At 46.3% G+C, this 23389-nt stretch overlaps 1 protein-coding gene across 3 annotated transcripts in view; it reads right to left on the bottom strand.

Annotated features, from left to right (window-relative positions):
- Positions 1 to 18050, bottom strand: part of LOC140729210 (transmembrane protein 88-like) — a 35129-nt gene extending 17079 nt beyond the window's left edge. For all 3 annotated transcript variants that reach the window (XR_012099287.1, XR_012099288.1, XM_073048724.1), the window contains exon 1: positions 17595 to 18050. Coding sequence is in view for 1 of the 3 variants with exons in the window: in XM_073048724.1 (XP_072904825.1) it covers positions 17595 to 17861 (267 nt within the window). In the remaining 2 variants the exon portion in view is untranslated. The remainder of the gene's footprint in view (positions 1 to 17594) is intronic.
- Between the last annotated feature and the right edge of the window lie 5339 nt (positions 18051 to 23389).

The following is a 23389-nucleotide window of genomic DNA, read 5'->3' as shown; positions in this document are numbered from 1 at the left end:
TGAGATAGTCCAGGGGATCATCAGGACATTGAGATAGTCCAGGGGGGATCATCAGACATTGAGATAGTCCAGGGGATCATCAGGACATTGAGATAGTCCAGAAACATCAGACATTGAGATAGTCCAGGGGATCATCAGGACATTGAGATAGTCCAGAGAAACATCAGGACATTGAGATAGTCCAGGGGATCATCAGGACATTGAGATAGTCCAGGGGGGATCATCAGACATTGAGATAGTCCAGAGAAACATCAGGACATTGAGATAGTCCAGGGGATCATCAGGACATTGAGATAGTCCAGGGGATCATCAGGACATTGAGATAGTCCAGAAACATCAGACATTGAGATAGTCCAGGGGGGATCATCAGACATTGAGATAGTCCAGAGAAACATCAGGACATTGAGATAGTCCAGGGGATCATCATACATTGAGATAGTCCAGAGAAACATCAGGACATTGAGATAGTCCAGGGGATCATCAGACATTGAGATAGTCCAGAAACATCAGACATTGAGATAGTCCAGGGGATCATCAGGACATTGAGATAGTCCAGGGGGGATCATCAGACATTGAGATAGTCCAGAGAAACATCAGACATTGAGATAGTCCAGGGGGAAACATCAGGACATTGAGATAGTCCAGGGGATCATCAGGACATTGAGATAGTCCAGGGAAACATCAGACATTGAGATAGTCCAGAGAAACATCAGACATTGAGATAGTCCGGGGGGAACATCAGACATTGAGATAGTCCAGGGGGGATCATCAGACATTGAGATAGTCCAGGGGATCATCAGACATTGAGATAGTCCAGGGGATCATCAGGACATTGAGATAGTCCAGAAACATCAGACATTGAGATAGTCCAGAGAAACATCAGGACATTGAGATAGTCCAGGGGATCATCAGGACATTGAGATAGTCCAGGGGGGATCATCAGACATTGAGATAGTCCAGAGAAACATCAGGACATTGAGATAGTCCAGGGGATCATCAGGACATTGAGATAGTCCAGAAACATCAGACATTGAGATAGTCCAGGGGATCATCAGGACATTGAGATAGTCCAGAGAAACATCAGGACATTGAGATAGTCCAGGGGATCATCAGGACATTGAGATAGTCCAGAAACATCAGACATTGAGATAGTCCAGGGGATCATTAGGACATTGAGATAGTCCAGGGGGAAACATCAGACATTGAGATAGTCCAGGGGGGATCATCAGACATTGAGATAGTCCAGAGAAACATCAGGACATTGAGATAGTCCAGGGGATCATCAGACATTGAGATAGTCCAGAGAAACATCAGAACATTGAGATAGTCCAGGGGATCATCAGACATGGAGATAGTCCAGAGAAACAGCAGACATTGAGATAGTCCAGGGGATCTTCAGACATTGAGATAGTCCAGAGAAACATCAGGACATTGAGATAGTCCAGGGGATCATCAGACATTGAGATAGTCCAGAGAAACAACAGACATTGAGATAGTCCAGGGGATCATCAGGACATTGAGATAGTCCAGGGTGGATCATCAGACATTGAGATAGTCCAGAGAAACATCAGGACATTGAGATAGTCCAGGGGATCATCAGGACATTGAGATAGTCCAGAAACATCAGACATTGAGATAGTCCAGGGGATCATCAGGACATTGAGATAGTCCAGAGAAACATCAGGACATTGAGATAGTCCAGAGAAACATCAGGACATTGAGATAGTCCAGGGGATCATCAGACATTGAGATAGTCCAGAGAAACATCAGGACATTGAGATAGTCCAGGGGATCACCAGACATGGAGATAGTCCAGAGAAACATCAGACATTGAGATAGTCCAGGGGATCTTCAGACATTGAGATAGTCCAGAGAAACATCAGGACATTGAGATAGTCCAGGGGATCATCAGACATTGAGATAGTCCAGAGAAACATCAGACATTGAGATAGTCCAGGGGATCATCAGGACATTGAGATAGTCCAGGGAAACAACAGACATTGAGATAGTCCAGAGAAACATCAGACATTGAGATAGTCCAGGGAAACATCAGACATTGAGATAGTCCAGGGAAACATCAGGACATTGAGATAGTCCAGGAGGAAACATCAGGACATTGAGATAGTCCACGGGATCATCAGGACATTGAGATAGTCCAGGGGGGATCATCAGACATTGAGATAGTCCAGAGAAACATCAGGACATTGAGATAGTCCAGGGGATCATCAGGACATTGAGATAGTCCAGAAACATCAGACATTGAGATAGTCCAGGGGATCATCAGGACATTGAGATAGTCCAGGGGGGATCATCAGACATTGAGATAGTCCAGAGAAACATCAGACATTGAGATAGTCCAGAGAAACATCAGGACATTGAGATAGTCCAGGGGATCATCAGGACATTGAGATAGTCCAGGGGGGATCATCAGACATTGAGATAGTCCAGAGAAACATCAGGACATTGAGATAGTCCAGGGGGGATCATCAGACATTGAGATAGTCCAGAGAAACATCAGACATTGAGATAGTCCAGGGGGGATCATCAGACATTGAGATAGTCCAGAGAAACATCAGACTTTGAGATAGTCCAGAGAAACATCAGACATTGAGATAATCCAGGGGGAAACATCAGGACATTGAGATAGTCCAGGGGATCATCAGGACATTGAGATAGTCCAGGGAAACATCAGACATTGAGATAGTCCAGAGAAACATCAGACATTGAGATATTCCAGGGAAACATCAGGACATTGAGATAGTCCAGGGGGAAACATCAGACATTGAGATAGTCCAGGGAAACATCAGATATTGAGATAGTCCAGAGAAACATCAGACATTGAGATAGTCCAGGGGATCATCAGGACATTGAGATAGTCCAGGGGATCATCAGGACATTGAGATAGTCCAGGGGGAAACATCAGACATTGAGATAGTCCAGAGAAACATCAGGACATTGAGATAGTCCAGGGGGGATCATCAGACATTGAGATAGTCCAGAGAAACATCAGACATTGAGATAGTCCAGGGGGGATCATCAGACATTGAGATAGTCCAGAGAAACATCAGACTTTGAGATAGTCCAGAGAAACATCAGACATTGAGATAGTCCAGGGGGAAACATCAGGACATTGAGATAGTCCAGGGGATCATCAGGACATTGAGATAGTCCAGGGAAACATCAGACATTGAGATAGTCCAGAGAAACATCAGACATTGAGATATTCCAGGGAAACATCAGGACATTGAGATAGTCCAGGAGGAAACATCAGGACATTGAGATAGTCCAGGGAAACATCAGGACATTGAGATAGTCCAGGGGGAAACATCAGACATTGAGATAGTCCAGAGAAACATCAGGACATTGAGATAGTCCAGGGGATCATCAGGACATTGAGATAGTCCAGGGGGGATCATCAGACATTGAGATAGTCCAGAGAAACATCAGGACATTGAGATAGTCCAGGGGGAAACATCAGACATTGAGATAGTCCAGAGAAACATCAGGACATTGAGATAGTCCAGGGGGGATCATCAGACATTGAGATAGTCCAGAGAAACATCAGACATTGAGATAGTCCAGAGAAACATCAGGACATTGAGATAGTCCAGGGGATCATCAGGACATTGAGATAGTCCAGGGGGGATCATCAGACATTGAGATAGTCCAGAGAAACATCAGACATTGAGATAGTCCAGGGGGGATCATCAGACATTGAGATAGTCCAGAGAAACATCAGACTTTGAGATAGTCCAGAGAAACATCAGACATTGAGATAGTCCAGGGGGAAACATCAGGACATTGAGATAGTCCAGGGGATCATCAGGACATTGAGATAGTCCAGGGAAACATCAGACATTGAGATAGTCCAGAGAAACATCAGACATTGAGATATTCCAGGGAAACATCAGGACATTGAGATAGTCCAGGAGGAAACATCAGGACATTGAGATAGTCCAGGAGGAAACATCAGGACATTGAGATAGTCCAGGGAAACATCAGGACATTGAGATAGTCCAGAGAAACATCAGACATTGAGATAGTCCAGGGGATCATCAGGACATTGAGATAGTCCAGGGGGAAACATCAGACATTGAGATAGTCCAGAGAAACATCAGGACATTGAGATAGTCCAGGGGGGATCATCAGACATTGAGATAGTCCAGAGAAACATCAGACATTGAGATAGTCCAGAGAAACATCAGGACATTGAGATAGTCCAGGGGATCATCAGGACATTGAGATAGTCCAGGGGGGATCATCAGACATTGAGATAGTCCAGAGAAACATCAGACATTGAGATAGTCCAGGGGGGATCATCAGACATTGAGATAGTCGAGAGAAACATCAGACTTTGAGATAGTCCAGAGAAACATCAGACATTGAGATAGTCCAGGGGGAAACATCAGGACATTGAGATAGTCCAGGGGATCATCAGGACATTGAGATAGTCCAGGGAAACATCAGACATTGAGATAGTCCAGAGAAACATCAGACATTGAGATAGTCCGGGGGGAACATCAGACATTGAGATAGTCCAGAGAAACATCAGACATTGAGATAGTCCAGGGGAGATCATCAGACATTGAGATAGTCCAGAGAAACATCAGACTTTGAGATAGTCCAGAGAAACATCAGACATTGAGATAGTCCAGGGGGAAACATCAGGACATTGAGATAGTCCAGGGGATCATCAGGACATTGAGATAGTCCAGGGGATCATCAGGACATTGAGATAGTCCAGAGAAACATCAGACATTGAGATAGTCCGGGGGGAACATCAGGACATTGAGATAGTCCAGAGAAACATCAGGACATTGAGATAGTCCAGGGGGGATCATCAGACATTGAGATAGTCCAGAGAAACATCAGACATTGAGATAGTCCAGAGAAACATCAGGACATTGAGATAGTCCAGGGGATCATCAGGACATTGAGATAGTCCAGGGGGGATCATCAGACATTGAGATAGTCCAGAGAAACATCAGACATTGAGATAGTCCAGGGGGGATCATCAGACATTGAGATAGTCCAGAGAAACATCAGACATTGAGATAGTCCAGGGGGAAACATCAGGACATTGAGATAGTCCAGGGGATCATCAGGACATTGAGATAGTCCAGGGAAACATCAGACATTGAGATAGTCCAGAGAAACATCAGACATTGAGATAGTCCGGGGGAACATCAGACATTGAGATAGTCCAGGGGATCATCAGGACATTGAGATAGTCCAGAAACATCAGACATTGAGATAGTCCAGGGGATCATCAGGACATTGAGATAGTCCAGGGGGGATCATCAGACATTGAGATAGTCCAGAGAAACATCAGGACATTGAGATAGTCCAGGGGATCATCAGGACATTGAGATAGTCCAGAGAAACATCAGGACATTGAGATAGTCCAGGGGATCATCAGGACATTGAGATAGTCCAGAAACATCAGACATTGAGATAGTCCAGGGGATCATTAGGACATTGAGATAGTCCAGGGGGAAACATCAGACATTGAGATAGTCCAGGGGGGATCATCAGACATTGAGATAGTCCAGAGAAACATCAGGACATTGAGATAGTCCAGGGGATCATCAGACATTGAGATAGTCCAGAGAAACATCAGGACATTGAGATAGTCCTGGGGATCATCAGACATGGAGATAGTCCAGAGAAACATCAGACATTGAGATAGTCCAGGGGATCATCAGACATTGAGATAGTCCAGAGAAACATCAGGACATTGAGATAGTCCAGGGGATCATCAGACATTGAGATAGTCCAGAGAAACATCAGACATTGAGATAGTCCAGGGGATCATCAGGACATTGAGATAGTCCAGGGAAACAACAGACATTGAGATAGTCCAGAGAAACATCAGACATTGAGATAGTCCAGGGAAACATCAGACATTGAGATAGTCCAGGGAAACATCAGGACATTGAGATAGTCCAGGAGGAAACATCAGGACATTGAGATAGTCCACGGGATCATCAGGACATTGAGATAGTCCAGGGGGGATCATCAGACATTGAGATAGTCCAGAGAAACATCAGGACATTGAGATAGTCCAGGGGATCATCAGGACATTGAGATAGTCCAGAAACATCAGACATTGAGATAGTCCAGGGGATCATCAGGACATTGAGATAGTCCAGGGGGGATCATCAGACATTGAGATAGTCCAGAGAAACATCAGACATTGAGATAGTCCAGAGAAACATCAGGACATTGAGATAGTCCAGGGGATCATCAGGACATTGAGATAGTCCAGGGGGGATCATCAGACATTGAGATAGTCCAGAGAAACATCAGACATTGAGATAGTCCAGAGAAACATCAGGACATTGAGATAGTCCAGGGGGGATCATCAGACATTGAGATAGTCCAGAGAAACATCAGACATTGAGATAGTCCAGGGGGGATCATCAGACATTGAGATAGTCCAGAGAAACATCAGACTTTGAGATAGTCCAGAGAAACATCAGACATTGAGATAATCCAGGGGGAAACATCAGGACATTGAGATAGTCCAGGGGATCATCAGGACATTGAGATAGTCCAGGGAAACATCAGACATTGAGATAGTCCAGAGAAACATCAGACATTGAGATATTCCAGGGAAACATCAGGACATTGAGATAGTCCAGGGGGAAACATCAGACATTGAGATAGTCCAGGGAAACATCAGATATTGAGATAGTCCAGAGAAACATCAGACATTGAGATAGTCCAGGGGATCATCAGGACATTGAGATAGTCCAGGGGATCATCAGGACATTGAGATAGTCCAGGGGGAAACATCAGACATTGAGATAGTCCAGAGAAACATCAGGACATTGAGATAGTCCAGGGGGGATCATCAGACATTGAGATAGTCCAGAGAAACATCAGACATTGAGATAGTCCAGGGGGGATCATCAGACATTGAGATAGTCCAGAGAAACATCAGACTTTGAGATAGTCCAGAGAAACATCAGACATTGAGATAGTCCAGGGGGAAACATCAGGACATTGAGATAGTCCAGGGGATCATCAGGACATTGAGATAGTCCAGGGAAACATCAGACATTGAGATAGTCCAGAGAAACATCAGACATTGAGATATTCCAGGGAAACATCAGGACATTGAGATAGTCCAGGAGGAAACATCAGGACATTGAGATAGTCCAGGGAAACATCAGGACATTGAGATAGTCCAGGGGGAAACATCAGACATTGAGATAGTCCAGGGGGGATCATCAGACATTGAGATAGTCCAGAGAAACATCAGACTTTGAGATAGTCCAGAGAAACATCAGACATTGAGATAGTCCAGGGGGAAACATCAGGACATTGAGATAGTCCAGGGGATCATCAGGACATTGAGATAGTCCAGGGAAACATCAGACATTGAGATAGTCCAGAGAAACATCAGACATTGAGATATTCCAGGGAAACATCAGGACATTGAGATAGTCCAGGAGGAAACATCAGGACATTGAGATAGTCCAGGGAAACATCAGGACATTGAGATAGTCCAGGGGGAAACATCAGACATTGAGATAGTCCAGAGAAACATCAGGACATTGAGATAGTCCAGGGGATCAGCAGGACATTGAGATAGTCCAGGGGGGATCATCAGACATTGAGATAGTCCAGAGAAACATCAGACATTGAGATAGTCCAGGGGGGATCATCAGACATTGAGATAGTCCAGAGAAACATCAGACTTTGAGATAGTCCAGAGAAACATCAGACATTGAGATAGTCCAGGGGGAAACATCAGGACATTGAGATAGTCCAGGGGATCATCAGGACATTGAGATAGTCCAGGGAAACATCAGACATTGAGATAGTCCAGAGAAACATCAGACATTGAGATAGTCCGGGGGGAACATCAGACATTGAGATAGTCCGGGGGAAACATCAGGACATTGAGATAGTCCAGAGAAACATCAGGACATTGAGATAGTCCAGGGGATCATCAGGACATTGAGATAGTCCAGGGGGGATCATCAGACATTGAGATAGTCCAGGGGATCATCAGGACATTGAGATAGTCCAGAAACATCAGACATTGAGATAGTCCAGGGGATCATCAGGACATTGAGATAGTCCAGAGAAACATCAGGACATTGAGATAGTCCAGGGGATCATCAGGACATTGAGATAGTCCAGGGGGGATCATCAGACATTGAGATAGTCCAGAGAAACATCAGGACATTGAGATAGTCCAGGGGATCATCAGGACATTGAGATAGTCCAGGGGATCATCAGGACATTGAGATAGTCCAGAAACATCAGACATTGAGATAGTCCAGGGGGGATCATCAGACATTGAGATAGTCCAGAGAAACATCAGGACATTGAGATAGTCCAGGGGATCATCATACATTGAGATAGTCCAGAGAAACATCAGGACATTGAGATAGTCCAGGGGATCATCAGACATTGAGATAGTCCAGAGAAACATCAGACATTGAGATAGTCCAGGGGATCATCAGACATTGAGATAGTCCAGAGAAACATCAGGACATTGAGATAGTCCAGGGGATCATCAGACATTGAGATAGTCCAGAGAAACATCAGACATTGAGATAGTCCAGGGGATCATCAGGACATTGAGATAGTCCAGGGAAACAACAGACATTGAGATAGTCCAGAGAAACATCAGACATTGAGATAGTCTGGGGGGAACATCAGACATTGAGATAGTCCAGGGGAAACATCAGGACATTGAGATAGTCCAGAGAAACATCAGGACATTGAGATAGTCCAGGGGATCATCAGGACATTGAGATAGTCCAGGGGGGATCATCAGACATTGAGATAGTCCAGAGAAACATCAGGACATTGAGATAGTTCAGGGGATCATCAGACATTGAGATAGTCCAGAGAAACATCAGACATTGAGATAGTCCAGGGGATCATCAGGACATTGAGATAGTCCAGGGAAACAACAGACATTGAGATAGTCCAGAGAAACATCAGACATTGAGATAGTCCAGAGAAACATCAGACATTGAGATAGTCCAGGGGATCATCAGGACATTGAGATAGTCCAGGGGATCATCAGACATTGAGATAGTCCAGAGAAACATCAGGACATTGAGATAGTCCAGGGGATCATCAGAGATTGAGATAGTCCAGAGAAACATCAGACATTGAGATAGTCCAGGGGATCATCAGGACATTGAGATAGTCCAGGGAAACAACAGACATTGAGATAGTCCAGAGAAACATCAGACATTGAGATAGTCCGGGGGGAACATCAGACATTGAGATAGTCCAGGGGAAACATCAGGACATTGAGATAGTCCAGAGAAACATCAGGACATTGAGATAGTCCAGAGAAACATCAGACATTGAGAGAGTCCAGGGGGAAACATCAGGACATTGAGATAGTCCAGAGAAACATCAGGACATTGAGATAGTCCAGGGGATCATCAGGACATTGAGATAGTCCAGGGGGGATCATCAGACATTGAGATAGTCCAGAGAAACATCAGACATTGAGATAGTCCAGGGAAACATCAGGACATTGAGATAGTCCAGGAGGAAACATCAGACATTGAGATAGTCCAGGGGGAAACATCAGACATTGAGATAGTCCAGAGAAACATCAGACATTGAGATAGTCCGGGGGGAAACATCAGACATTGAGATAGTCCAGGGGGAAACATCAGACATTGAAATAGTCCAGGGGATCATCAGGACATTGAGATAGTCCAGAGGGAAACATCAGACATTGAGATAGTCCAGAGGGAAACATCAGACATTGAGATAGTCCAGGGGATCATCAGGACATTGAGATAGTCCAGAGAAACATCAGGACATTGAGATAGTCCAGAGAAACATCAGACATTGAGATAGTCCAGGGAAACATCAGGACATTGAGATAGTCCAGAGAAACATCAGACATTGAGATAGTCCGGGGGGAAACATCAGACATTGATATAGTCCGGAGAAACATCAGACATTGAGATAGTCCAGGGGGAAACATCAGACATTGAGATAGTCCAGGGGGAAACATCAGACATTGAGATAGTCCAGAGAAACATCAGACATTGAGATAGTCCAGGGAAACATCAGACATTGAGATAGTCCAGGGAAACATCAGGACATTGAGATAGTCCAGGAGGAAACATCAGGACATTGAGATAGTCCACGGGATCATCAGGACATTGAGATAGTCCAGGGGGGATCATCAGACATTGAGATAGTCCAGAGAAACATCAGGACATTGAGATAGTCCAGGGGATCATCAGGACATTGAGATAGTCCAGAAACATCAGACATTGAGATAGTCCAGGGGATCATCAGGACATTGAGATAGTCCAGGGGGGATCATCAGACATTGAGATAGTCCAGAGAAACATCAGACATTGAGATAGTCCAGAGAAACATCAGGACATTGAGATAGTCCAGGGGATCATCAGGACATTGAGATAGTCCAGGGGGGATCATCAGACATTGAGATAGTCCAGAGAAACATCAGACATTGAGATAGTCCAGAGAAACATCAGGACATTGAGATAGTCCAGGGGGGATCATCAGACATTGAGATAGTCCAGAGAAACATCAGACATTGAGATAGTCCAGGGGGGATCATCAGACATTGAGATAGTCCAGAGAAACATCAGACTTTGAGATAGTCCAGAGAAACATCAGACATTGAGATAATCCAGGGGGAAACATCAGGACATTGAGATAGTCCAGGGGATCATCAGGACATTGAGATAGTCCAGGGAAACATCAGACATTGAGATAGTCCAGAGAAACATCAGACATTGAGATATTCCAGGGAAACATCAGGACATTGAGATAGTCCAGGGGGAAACATCAGACATTGAGATAGTCCAGGGAAACATCAGATATTGAGATAGTCCAGAGAAACATCAGACATTGAGATAGTCCAGGGGATCATCAGGACATTGAGATAGTCCAGGGGATCATCAGGACATTGAGATAGTCCAGGGGGAAACATCAGACATTGAGATAGTCCAGAGAAACATCAGGACATTGAGATAGTCCAGGGGGGATCATCAGACATTGAGATAGTCCAGAGAAACATCAGACATTGAGATAGTCCAGGGGGGATCATCAGACATTGAGATAGTCCAGAGAAACATCAGACTTTGAGATAGTCCAGAGAAACATCAGACATTGAGATAGTCCAGGGGGAAACATCAGGACATTGAGATAGTCCAGGGGATCATCAGGACATTGAGATAGTCCAGGGAAACATCAGACATTGAGATAGTCCAGAGAAACATCAGACATTGAGATATTCCAGGGAAACATCAGGACATTGAGATAGTCCAGGAGGAAACATCAGGACATTGAGATAGTCCAGGGAAACATCAGGACATTGAGATAGTCCAGGGGGAAACATCAGACATTGAGATAGTCCAGGGGGGATCATCAGACATTGAGATAGTCCAGAGAAACATCAGACTTTGAGATAGTCCAGAGAAACATCAGACATTGAGATAGTCCAGGGGGAAACATCAGGACATTGAGATAGTCCAGGGGATCATCAGGACATTGAGATAGTCCAGGGAAACATCAGACATTGAGATAGTCCAGAGAAACATCAGACATTGAGATATTCCAGGGAAACATCAGGACATTGAGATAGTCCAGGAGGAAACATCAGGACATTGAGATAGTCCAGGGAAACATCAGGACATTGAGATAGTCCAGGGGGAAACATCAGACATTGAGATAGTCCAGAGAAACATCAGGACATTGAGATAGTCCAGGGGATCAGCAGGACATTGAGATAGTCCAGGGGGGATCATCAGACATTGAGATAGTCCAGAGAAACATCAGACATTGAGATAGTCCAGGGGGGATCATCAGACATTGAGATAGTCCAGAGAAACATCAGACTTTGAGATAGTCCAGAGAAACATCAGACATTGAGATAGTCCAGGGGGAAACATCAGGACATTGAGATAGTCCAGGGGATCATCAGGACATTGAGATAGTCCAGGGAAACATCAGACATTGAGATAGTCCAGAGAAACATCAGACATTGAGATAGTCCGGGGGGAACATCAGACATTGAGATAGTCCGGGGGAAACATCAGGACATTGAGATAGTCCAGAGAAACATCAGGACATTGAGATAGTCCAGGGGATCATCAGGACATTGAGATAGTCCAGGGGGGATCATCAGACATTGAGATAGTCCAGGGGATCATCAGGACATTGAGATAGTCCAGAAACATCAGACATTGAGATAGTCCAGGGGATCATCAGGACATTGAGATAGTCCAGAGAAACATCAGGACATTGAGATAGTCCAGGGGATCATCAGGACATTGAGATAGTCCAGGGGGGATCATCAGACATTGAGATAGTCCAGAGAAACATCAGGACATTGAGATAGTCCAGGGGATCATCAGGACATTGAGATAGTCCAGGGGATCATCAGGACATTGAGATAGTCCAGAAACATCAGACATTGAGATAGTCCAGGGGGGATCATCAGACATTGAGATAGTCCAGAGAAACATCAGGACATTGAGATAGTCCAGGGGATCATCATACATTGAGATAGTCCAGAGAAACATCAGGACATTGAGATAGTCCAGGGGATCATCAGACATTGAGATAGTCCAGAGAAACATCAGACATTGAGATAGTCCAGGGGATCATCAGACATTGAGATAGTCCAGAGAAACATCAGGACATTGAGATAGTCCAGGGGATCATCAGACATTGAGATAGTCCAGAGAAACATCAGACATTGAGATAGTCCAGGGGATCATCAGGACATTGAGATAGTCCAGGGAAACAACAGACATTGAGATAGTCCAGAGAAACATCAGACATTGAGATAGTCTGGGGGGAACATCAGACATTGAGATAGTCCAGGGGAAACATCAGGACATTGAGATAGTCCAGAGAAACATCAGGACATTGAGATAGTCCAGGGGATCATCAGGACATTGAGATAGTCCAGGGGGGATCATCAGACATTGAGATAGTCCAGAGAAACATCAGGACATTGAGATAGTTCAGGGGATCATCAGACATTGAGATAGTCCAGAGAAACATCAGACATTGAGATAGTCCAGGGGATCATCAGGACATTGAGATAGTCCAGGGAAACAACAGACATTGAGATAGTCCAGAGAAACATCAGACATTGAGATAGTCCAGAGAAACATCAGACATTGAGATAGTCCAGGGGATCATCAGGACATTGAGATAGTCCAGGGGATCATCAGACATTGAGATAGTCCAGAGAAACATCAGGACATTGAGATAGTCCAGGGGATCATCAGAGATTGAGATAGTCCAGAGAAACATCAGACATTGAGATAGTCCAGGGGATCATCAGGACATTGAGATAGTCCAGGGAAACAACAGACATTGAGATAGTCCAGAGAAACATCAGACATTGAGATAGTCCGGGGGGAACATCAGACATTGAGATAGTCCAGGGGAAACATCAGGACATTGAGATAGTCCAGAGAAACATCAGGACATTGAGATAGTCCAGAGAAACATCAGACATTGAGAGAGTCCAGGGGGAAACATCAGGACATTGAGATAGTCCAGAGAAACATCAGGACATTGAGATAGTCCAGGGGATCATCAGGACATTGAGATAGTCCAGGGGGGATCATCAGACATTGAGATAGTCCAGAGAAACATCAGACATTGAGATAGTCCAGGGAAACATCAGGACATTGAGATAGTCCAGGAGGAAACATCAGACATTGAGATAGTCCAGGGGGAAACATCAGACATTGAGATAGTCCAGAGAAACATCAGACATTGAGATAGTCCGGGGGGAAACATCAGACATTGAGATAGTCCAGGGGGAAACATCAGACATTGAAATAGTCCAGGGGATCATCAGGACATTGAGATAGTCCAGAGGGAAACATCAGACATTGAGATAGTCCAGAGGGAAACATCAGACATTGAGATAGTCCAGGGGATCATCAGGACATTGAGATAGTCCAGAGAAACATCAGGACATTGAGATAGTCCAGAGAAACATCAGACATTGAGATAGTCCAGGGAAACATCAGGACATTGAGATAGTCCAGAGAAACATCAGACATTGAGATAGTCCGGGGGGAAACATCAGACATTGATATAGTCCGGAGAAACATCAGACATTGAGATAGTCCAGGGGGAAACATCAGACATTGAGATAGTCCAGGGGGAAACATCAGACATTGAGATAGTCCAGAGAAACATCAGACATTGAGATAGTCCGGGGGGAAACATCAGACATTGATATAGTCCGGAGAAACATCAGACATTGAGATAGTCCAGGGGGAAACATCAGACATTGAAATAGTCCAGGGAAACATCAGGACATTGAGATAGTCCAGGGGATCATCAGGACATTGAGATAGTCCAGAGGGAAACATCAGGACATTGAGATAGTCCAGGGGGAAACATCAGACATTGAGATAGTCCAGAGAAACATCAGACATTGAGATAGTCCGGGGGGAAACATCAGACATTGATATAGTCCGGAGAAACATCAGACATTGAGATAGTCCAGGGGGAAACATCAGACATTGAAATAGTCCAGGGAAACATCAGGACATTGAGATAGTCCAGGGGATCATCAGGACATTGAGATAGTCCAGAGGGAAACATCAGACATTGAGATAGTCCAGGGGATCATCAGGACATTGAGATAGTCCAGAGAAACATCAGACATTGAGATAGTCCAGAGAAACATCAGGACATTGAGATAGTCCAGAGAAACATCAGACATTGAGATAGTCCGGGGGATCATCAGGACATTGAGATAGTCCAGAGAAACATCAGGACATTGAGATAGTCCAGGGGATCATCAGGACATTGAGATAGTTCAGAGAAACATCAGGACATTGAGATAGTCCAGGGGATCATCAGGACATTGAGATAGTCCAGAGAAACATCAGACATTGAGATAGTCCAGGGGATCATCAGGACATTGAGATAGTCCAGGGGGAAACATCAGGACATTGAGATAGTCCAGAGAAACATCAGGACATTGAGAGGTAGTCATGGGAAAAGTGAAACCAAAGCATAGAATAAAGTGTTACAATTACAGAGAAAGTGCCGTGCCGGCAGGCAATAACATGTAAACCATGACTAGTCAAATTTCGAGGTGAAGAGTCCTTCGCATTGTAAAATCTGTCTGGCCAGAAGTTTTTTTAACAGTGGGCTGGGAGCTCTCCTTAAGCCTGGTGTATGTTTTTTCAGGCTTCTGTATCTTATGCCTGATAGAAACGGGGAGAAGAGAGAATGGACATGGAGGTAGAACCAGATCAGAAGGATGAGGAGGATCTTTTTAAAACCCACTGGATACTGAAAGGTCTGTGTTGAGCGGACCTGGGGTGCATATTTCCATCAATAGGAGAGTTCAGCATCATCCTCAGAACAAAGGGGCATCCCTCTAGAACTGAAGTGAAGAGGAATTTCTTCAGCTGGTTTTGTGTGAGGGCAGGGGTGGGGGATAGGTCTGTCAAGTGAGGATCATTCAAGGTTTTTCATTGGTAAGGGGTGTTAAGGGTTACAGGGACAAAGCAGGAGAATAAGAAACAAACAGCCATGACTGAATGGTAGCAGAGACTCAATGGGCCGAATGGCTTTCTGTGCTCCTATATTTTATAGTATTATGGTCTTACAAAAGGAAAAACAACCACAGAGTGCAGAATTGAGTGTGACAGATAAATTGCAGTGCAGGCAGACAAACAAAATGCGAGGCCAAGACGCGGTAGATCATGAAGTCAATTGTTCATCTTTAACGTGGAGCAGGTCTGTTTAGTCTGAAGACAGTGTGACAGAAGCTGTCCCTGAGCATGGTGGTAAAGGATAAAGGAGAAGAGAGCAGGTCTGGGGTGGGTGAGGTCTTTGATTACACTGGCTGCTTTACTGAGGCAATGGGGAGTGACAACAGGGTCCATGGAGGGGAGGCTGGCTTCAGCAATGTGCCGAGCTGTGTCCACAACTCTCTTCAATTTCTTGTGATCTGTTGCTGTACCAAACCATGGGGCATCTGGATAGGATGTGTATCAATAAAATATGGTGAGGGACAAAGGGGACACGTTGACTTTCTTTAGCCTCTGGAGAGAGGAGCGTTCTGAGCTACAAAACATCATCATAGAGCTTTGCAGAGTTACGGCTGTGATGAGCATGAATCACAGTGGTACTTACGTTTACTTCAGTTGCCTCTGAACGAGGGGAGAGTTGCGGCCAAGTGAGGGCAGGCAGGCCTCAGGTTACAATTTTTGGTGGAGTTATGGTCAGATTATGACAGTTTCCCTCGGGAGTCCAGAACAAGGGGCCATGGTTTAAGAAGGGGGATAGCTGGCTGTTCAGGACAGACAGAGAACTCCTTCATCTGGATTAAACTTCATCTGCCACTTCTCAGCCCACCTCTCTATCTTATCAACATCCCATTGTAACCCATGTCAATGTTCTACACTATCCACAAGCCCTCCAACCTTTGTGTGATCTGCAAAGTTTATTAATCCATCCTTCCACTTCTAATCCAAGTCATTTGTTAAAATATCACTAAGAGCTGGGGTCCGAGGAGACTTCCTTGCAATCACAACTGTTTACCAACCTCAAGGCAGAACACACACCATCTATTACCCGGGTTAGCCTGGGGGCAGTCGAAAGACTGGTACCCATCAGCTTCTTTAATTAGAGAAGGAAGCTTTGGGGGAGGGTAGGTGAGAAGAGATAGTGGGAAGGGGAGGGAGGGAGTCAATGATTTGAAGATGCAAAGAGGGAGTCTCTTGTGTGAGGAAGGAAGGAGTGATGGGGTGGGGGAAGGTGAGGAGGGAAATACTAACTTGTGAGTGACAGAGAGAGGAGGGGAGGGAGTGACTGACTTGGGAGTGACAGAGGGAGGAGGGGAGGGAGTGACAGAGAGATGGAGGTAGTGACTGACCTGGGGGGGATAGTGACTGATCTCGGGGGGGGGGGGGGTAGTGACTGACCTGGGGGGGGTAGTGACTGACCTGGGAGAGGGGGTAGTGACTGACCTGGGGGGGTAGTGACGGAACTGGGGGGGGTAGTGACTGACCTGGGAGAGGGGGGGTAGTGACTGACCTGGGAGAGGGGGGTAGTGACTGACCTGGGGGGTAGTGACGGAACTGGGGGGGTAGTGACTGACCTGGGGGGGGGGGGTAGTGACTGACCTGGGGGGGTAGTGACTGACCTGGGGGGGTAGTGACGGAACTGGGAGAGGGGGGGTAGTGACTGACCTGGGGGGGGGGGGGGTAGTGACTGACCTGGGGGGGTAGTGACTGACCTGGGGGGTAGTGACGGAACTGGGGGGGTAGTGACTGACCTGGGGGGGGTAGTGACTGACCTGGGGGGGGTAGTGACGGAACTGGGAGAGGAGGGGTAGTGACTGACCCTGGGGGGGTAGTGACGGAACTGGGAGAGGGGGGGTAGTGACTGACCCTGGGGGGGTAGTGACTGACCTGGGGGGGTAGTGACTGACCCTGGGGGGGGTAGTGACTGACCTGGGAGAGGAGGGGTAGTGACTGACCCTGGGGGGGTAGTGACTGACCTGGGAGAGGGGGTAGTGACTGACCTGGGGGGGTAGTGACGGAACTGGGGGGGTAGTGACTCACCTGCGAGTGACAGACCAGTCCGAAGGAGATCATGACGGCGGCGGGGAACAGCACGGCTCCGAAGACGAGGATGAGGAGGAGGAGGTTGAGTAGGGCGACCAGCAGGTTGTGTGCGGAGATGAGGACGCCGCACGCCCAGCAGTCCAGCGTGGTGCGGAGCTGGGGCGCCTCGCTCTGCCCGGCCCCCGGGGGGCTGTACGGAGGTGGGACGGCAACCGGCGGCTCGTCTCCCTCACGCTCCGCGGTCCAGGCGCTGCTCTCCGACATGGCGATCTCCGACCGGTCTTGGATCGTGGCTCTGTGACTGGAGACGCTGCGCTCCCTGGTACAGGGAGAGGCTCCCCCGATCGGGCAGGGGGAGGGGGCCTGGGGCCGCTCATGTCTGGAATGTGAGATAAACCCCCGCCCCCACAATAGGCTCGGGGGAGGAGGAGGGAGGACACGGGAGCCGGGAACACAGGACACACATACACACACACACACACACACACACAGACACGTGGCACAGTCAAACAGACACAAACACATACACAAGTATGTGCACAGGGACAGAGACACGTGCGTAAATACAGATAAACACACAACGTACACAAACACACAGTCACACAGACATGCTCATACATAGATACACATTCACACATAAATACACACAGACAGACACACACTGATACAAAGACACACAAACATACACAGACACATTGGAATTACTTTTGGTATTGAAGTCGGCCTGTTGGGAGACGGCGGGTCTGTGCGATTAGTTTGGGGACTGATACTGGACTGTGGGGAGAGAGTGGGACAGTGGGATTAGTTTGGGAAGAAAGGGGAGAGGTTTGGGAATGAGTGGGGCAAGGGGGAGAGGTTTAGGATGGAGAGAGGAAGGGACAGGATCTGGGAAGGAGGGCAGGATGGGAAGAAATTTGGGATGGAGGGAAAGGGGAAGAGGTTTGGGAAGGAGGGGAGACGATTGAGGGAGGTGGAGGAATGAGAGAGGTTTTGGATGTACTGGGAGGAAGGGAAGATGTTTGGGAAAGAGGGGCAGGAAGAGGAGTTGTTTGGGAGGGAGGGGGAAAATGGGAGAGGTTTGGAATGGAGGGCAGTCTGGTATCCATCCACAAAGTAATCCCACTGTCCCACTCTCTCCACAGACCTGTATCAGTCCCCAAACTAATCCCACTGTCCCACTCTCTCCCCACAGACCTGTATCAGTCCCCAAACTAATCCCACTGTCCCACCCTCTCCCCACAGACCTGTATCAGTCCCCAAACTAATCCCACTGTCCCACTCTCTCCCCCACAGCCTGTATCAGTCCCCAAACTAATCCCACTGTCCCACCCTCTCCCACAGACCTGTATCAGTCCCCAAACTAATCCCACTGTCCCACTCTCTCCCGACAGACCTGTATCAGTCCCCAAACTAATCCCACTGTCCCACTCTCTCCCCACAGCCCTGTATCAGTCCCCAAACTAATCCCACTGTCCCACTCTCTCCCCACAGCTCTGTATCAGTCCTCCCACTCGGTCCCAAACCTTTCACCTTCCTCCTCTGACTTTGCAAACCTCTCCATTTCCTCCTTCCCAGAGCTCCTGAAGAGGTCACTCCCGTGGATTTACCCAAATGCCCTCTGGTTCTCGTGAGCCTCCCTTCAGACTTGGGGGAAACAACTTCTCTGGCTGGTTCCTGCCCCCGAGTCCCGACACACTCCTGGTCTCAGACCCCTCAAGACTCTCCCACGCACTCACCCCCACTTCTGACCAACATCCTACATACAAACACACACTCAGACATACACACACACACACACACACACACACATTCTAACACACTCACACACACACCCTAACACACTCAGATATACCCACACACACTCTAACACACTCACACACACTAACACACTCAGACATACCCACACACACTCTAACATACTCAGACATATTCACACACACTAACACACTCAGACATACCCACACACACTCTAACATACTCAGACATATTCACACACACTCTAACACACTCAGACATATTCACACACGCACACACTAACACACTCACACATACCCACACACACTCTAACACACTCAGACATACACACACACACTCTAACACACTCAGACATACACACATTCTAACACTCAGACATACCCACACACACACCCTAACACACTCGGACATACCCACACACACACTCTAACACACTCAGACAAACCCACACACACCCTAACACACTCAGACATACCCACACACACACTAACACACTCAGACATACCCACACACACTCTAACACACTCAGACATACCCACACACACACCCTAACACACTCAGACAAACCCACACACACTCTAACACACTCAGACATACACACACACTCTAACACACTCAGACATACCCACACACACTCTAACACACTCAGACATACACATTCTAACACTCAGACATACCCACACACACACCCTAACACACTCAGACACACCCACACACACCCTAACACAATCAGACATACCCACACACACTCTAACACACTCAAGACATATTCACACACACTCTAACACACTCAGAAATATTCACACACACACTAACACACTCAGATATACCCACACACTAACACCCTCAGACATACACACACACTCTAACACACTCAGAAATATTCACACACACAATAACACACTCAGATATACCCACACACACTCTAACACACTCAGACATACACACACACTCTAACACACTCAGACATACCCACACACACACTAACACACTCAGACATACACACATACACTCTAACACACTCAGACATATTCACACACACTCTAACACACTCAGACATACACACATTCTAACACTCAGACATACCCACACACACACCCTAACACACTCAGACAAACCCACACACACCCTAACACAATCAGACATATTCACACACACTCTAACACACTCAGACATACCCACACATACCCTAACACACTCAGACATACACACACACTCTAACACACACAGACATACCCACACACTCTAACACACTCAGACATACCCGCACACACTATAACACACTCAGACACACACACACACTCTAACACACTCAGACATACCCTAACACACTCAGACATACCCACACACACTAACACACTCAGACATACACACACACCCTAACACACTCAGACATACCCACACACATCCAAACACACTCAGACATACCCACACACACTCTAACACACTCAGACATACCCGCACACACTATAACACACTCAGACATACCCACACACACTCTAACACACTCAGACACACACACACACTCTAACACACTCAGACATACACACACACTCTAACACACTCAGACATACCCTAACACACTCAGACATACACACACAGAGACATACCCACACACACTCTAACACTCAGAAATACACACACACTCTAACACACTCAGACATACCCACACACACCCTAACACACTCAGACATACACAAACACACACATGCACACACACACACTCTAACACACTCAGACATACCCACACACACTCTAACACACTCAGACATACACACACACCCTAACACACTCAGACATACCCACACACACCCTAACACACTCAGACATATTCACACACACACTCTAACACACACAGACATACCCACACACACTAACACACTCAGACATACACACACACCCTAACACACTCAGACATACCCACACACATCCAAACACACACAGACATACCCACACACACTAACACACTCAGACATACCCACACACACTAACACACTCAGACATACCCACACACATCCAAACACACTCAGACATACCCACACACAATCTAACACACTCAGACATACCCACACACATCCAAACACACTCAGACATACCCACACACACTCTAACACACTCAGACATATTCAAACACACTCTAACACACTCAAGACATATTCACACACACACACTAACACACTCAGACATACACACATTCTAACACTCACATACCCACACACACACCCTAACACACTCAGACATACCCACACACACTCTAACACACTCAGACATACACACACACTCTAACACACTCAGACATACCCACACACACTCTAACACACTCAGACATACACATTCTAACACTCAGACATACCCACACACACACCCTAACACACTCAGACACACCCACACACACCCTAACACAATTAGACATACCCACACACACTCTAACACACTCAAGACATATTCACACACACTCTAACACACTCAGAAATTTTCACACACACACTAACACACTCAGATATACCCACACACACTCTAACACACTCAGACATACACACACACTCTAACACACTCAGAAATATTCACACACACACTAACACACTCAGATATACCCACACACACTCTAACACACTCAAACATACACACACACTCTAACACACTCAGACATACCCACACACACACACTAACACACTCAGACATACACACACACACTCTAACACACTCAAGACATATTCTCACACACACACTAACACACTCAGACATACCCACACACACACCCTAACACACTCAGATATACCCACACACACACCCTAACACACTCAGACATACCCACACACACTCTAACACACTCAGACATACCCACACACACTCTAACACACTCAGACATATTCACACACACACTAACACACTCAGACATACCCACACACACTCAAACACACTCAGACATACACACACACTCTAACACACTCAGACATACCCACACACACTCTAACACACTCAGAGATATTCACACACACAGTAACACACTCAGACATACACACACACACTCAGACATATTCACACACACACACTAACACACTCAGACATACACACACACACTCTAACACACTCAGAGATATTCACACACACAGTAACACACTCAGACATACACACACACACTCAGACATATTCACACACACACACTAACACACTCAGACATACACACACACACTCTAACACACACAGACATACCCACACACACTCTAACATACTGAGACATACACACACACACTCTAACACACTCAGACATATTCACACACACACACTAACACACTCAGACATACACACACACACTCTAACATACACAGACATACCCACACACACTCTAACACACTCAGAAATACACACACACTCTAACACACTCAGACATACCCACACACCCACCCTAACACACTCAGACATACCCACACACACTCTAACACACTCAGACATACCCACACACACTCTAACACACTCAGACATATTCACACACACACTAACACACTCAGACATACCCACACACACACTAACACACTCAGACATACACACACACCCTAACACACTCAGACATACCCACACACACACTAACACACTCAGACATATACACACACACACACACACACACACTCTAACACACTCAGACATACCCACACACACACACTAACACACTCAGACATACACACACACACTCTAACACACTCTGGCATATTCACACACACACTAACACACTCAGACATACCCACACACACACCCTAACACACTCAGACATACCCACACACACACTAACACACTCAGACATACCCACACACACTCTAACACACTCAGACGTATCCACACACACTCTAACACACTGACATACCCACACACACACCCTAACACACTCAGACATACACACACACACACTCTAACACACTCAGACATACCCTAACACACTCAGACACACACACACACACAGACATACCCACACACACTCTAACACTCAGAAATACACACACACTCTAACACACTCAGACATACCCACACACACCCTAACACAC

Source organism: Hemitrygon akajei, chromosome 6 (assembly GCF_048418815.1).
Source record: "Hemitrygon akajei chromosome 6, sHemAka1.3, whole genome shotgun sequence".
NCBI lineage: Eukaryota > Metazoa > Chordata > Chondrichthyes > Myliobatiformes > Dasyatidae > Hemitrygon > Hemitrygon akajei.
The sequence above is the reverse complement of the archived record's forward strand: the minus strand, read 5'-3'. Positions and strand labels throughout refer to the sequence as shown.